This window comes from Parus major, chromosome Z (assembly GCF_001522545.3).
Source record: "Parus major isolate Abel chromosome Z, Parus_major1.1, whole genome shotgun sequence".
Taxonomy (NCBI): domain Eukaryota; kingdom Metazoa; phylum Chordata; class Aves; order Passeriformes; family Paridae; genus Parus; species Parus major.
This window is the reverse complement of record NC_031799.1, coordinates 10,449,786-10,452,155: the sequence shown is the minus strand read 5'-3', so window position 1 is coordinate 10,452,155 and position 2,370 is coordinate 10,449,786. Positions and strand designations below refer to the sequence as shown.

Sequence of the window (2,370 nt, the reverse complement as noted above, 5' to 3'; positions counted from 1 at the left end):
TTACTTCAGAAAGCAGAGTGAGCAGTTTGTTATATTGTTGGAGGTTAAAAAATTGCATGGAGAGATATGATGTTTCATATAAAGTCTTTTTAGAATTATTGCAATCAGAAGAAATCGCAGGGGGGGGATGGAAAAAAAAGTTAGAAAAGTTCCATGCTGGGAGGATCCCAGGAATTCAGCCCAAAGGAGGCTGAGAGACTAGAGAAAAGTTATATCCACAGGGAACTGAGCCCAAAGGAGGCAAGAAGAAATAGAACGTTACATTATGCTTGCTCTTACCGTATCATAGTCACTATGGGAATATCCAAACATAGGGAATTCTTCACTATCTTCCTGTGTCATATATTCCAACTCTTCCTTTGCAATCTTCTCAAAAACTTGTCGATAGACTGTAAAGAATCCCTGAAATAAATAAAATAATTAAATAAATAAATAAACAAAGAAATAAATAAACCTTTTGCATAGCTCAGCAATAGATGTTCAAATGCTCAGGTGCAGTGTATTTTAGAGAAACATTGCTACACTGCAACAGCAATTCAAAACCAGTATAAAGACCTTGTAAGCACTTGCTCGAAGCACAAGACCCTTCTTAACAAAGTTCTGTCTTTCATGACTTTTATTTCCATCTTCTTCACACAGTTTCTGTCACATATGTAATCACATAGAAATTTTAGAAGAAAAAGGGTTTCCATATGCTGTAGATGGTGATACGTTTCTAGTTACACAGAACGGAGTTTTGTGGAAATTCCAGACATAAAATTCACTAATAAATATCCTGTATTTTTCTAAACTAATATATAATTAACTAACTACTAGTACATTAACAAAAGGACAGGTAAGTATTTTCTCTGGTGAAGATTTTTCTAATCACCGGGAGCATTTTATTACTTGGTGAGTATTTTAAAATCCAATGAGGAATTCAAAAATGCAATAGGAAATTTAATTATAGCAAGCACACCTTCCACAAAGACTGTTGTTACATTGTTTTTCTGTAGTTTTAAACATTCAAGCTTTGCAAGGTATTTCTAAATAAACAGATGGTATTGCAAAGCCTTGGAATTGTAAGATAAATAAACAATATGCCACAGCTGTAGTTGTATAGCATACTTGGACATTATGATTGAATGATTGATGAAGTAATTGTTGGACAACATGCAAGAATTAAAGCTTCCTTATACATCCAGGCTAAGTTTTGTCTTATATTTGCATAAACCATGCTAACAATTCTATGTACAGCTTTAACACAAAACAAATGCCAACACTTATAATGCAATTTAAACTGATTCATTAAAGATTAATCGATTCATTACCTTTTCATCATCGCCATATCCAGAGTAGCAGCTAACAGTGAAGTAGTGCAGCAGATCTAAGCTATCATCTTGATAGTCTCCATCAACTCCCCCTTTCAGCAGAGCCTCTCTGTGATTATCATACCTGGAAAAAATTCACAGCATCAAGGATGTAGAGACACAGAACACCTGTCAGTTCTGATAAACTAACACAGTACACCTATCACACCACTGGATAGCTTAACCCACTGTCTGTAATTTGTCTCTCCCACCCAAAGTCTTCAGAGACAAAAAACATGGCAGACCCAGTAAATATTCCCTCTTGACCTTTACTTTGCTTATTATTACTTTATCTGCACTATCTTTAGCAGTAATTCCTCAACAGCCAGCTACCAATCAATCATATTTGAGCAAGATGCCTCACCAAAATTCCAGAAATAGGTAAGGCATTATTTAAATCACCCAATACTTACATGCACTCAAAAAAAGCCCAAATCATACATGAGTACATAAAAACTGAAAACCAGTCCTGTATTTTCAAGGAAGACAAACTGAGGAGAGGTGGGTTTGGCTGTGTAATCTATCAGATGCTTCAGCCCATGTGAAAAACAAGCTACAGAGAACATTTAGAATAGGAATCCCTTAGAGATGTTTATGTGTGTATTTCAAATTACGACTGAACACCAGTACACACTGCCCAAGGCCTGAGGGCTGACCAGAGCTGCCGTGAAAAAGCTGCCCCGTGCTCAGGGAGGAGGAAGCAGGCCAAGCCTGACTGTTCTCAAGGGGCCCAGCACGCCTCCAGCTGCCGGCACACCACGAGGAAGGTGAGTGCCCGTCCGTGGGGCTGCATGGCTCTAACTCTTACAAAGCCTAAAGCCAGGCGGCTGCTCCTGCCCACGGCTGTCCGCGCTGACTTGTAGCGAGGCCCAGGAGCAGCACAGGACAATCCCTGAGACAGGCTGGCAAAGCCTCTGCCAGGCCAAGCGCGGCTCACCAGGCCCGTTCCTGTGGGTCGCTGAGCACGTCGTACGCCGCCTGGATCAACTTGAACTGTTCCGCTGCCTCCTCCGCGTTCTCG

The 2,370-nt window shown here is 40.1% G+C and overlaps 1 protein-coding gene across 1 annotated transcript in view; it reads right to left on the bottom strand.

Annotated features, from left to right (window-relative positions):
• The window catches only part of DNAJC21 (DnaJ heat shock protein family (Hsp40) member C21), a 14,088-nt gene that overhangs the window by 11,359 nt on the left and 359 nt on the right, over positions 1 to 2,370 (bottom strand). The window contains exons 2-4 of the mRNA XM_019005277.2: positions 2,287 to 2,370; positions 1,311 to 1,434; positions 280 to 402 (exon numbers count right to left, since the gene is read on the bottom strand). The exon at positions 2,287 to 2,370 is cut by the window's right edge and continues 30 nt beyond it. Coding sequence (XP_018860822.1) covers positions 280 to 402; positions 1,311 to 1,434; positions 2,287 to 2,370 — 331 coding nt within the window. The remainder of the gene's footprint in view (positions 1 to 279; positions 403 to 1,310; positions 1,435 to 2,286) is intronic.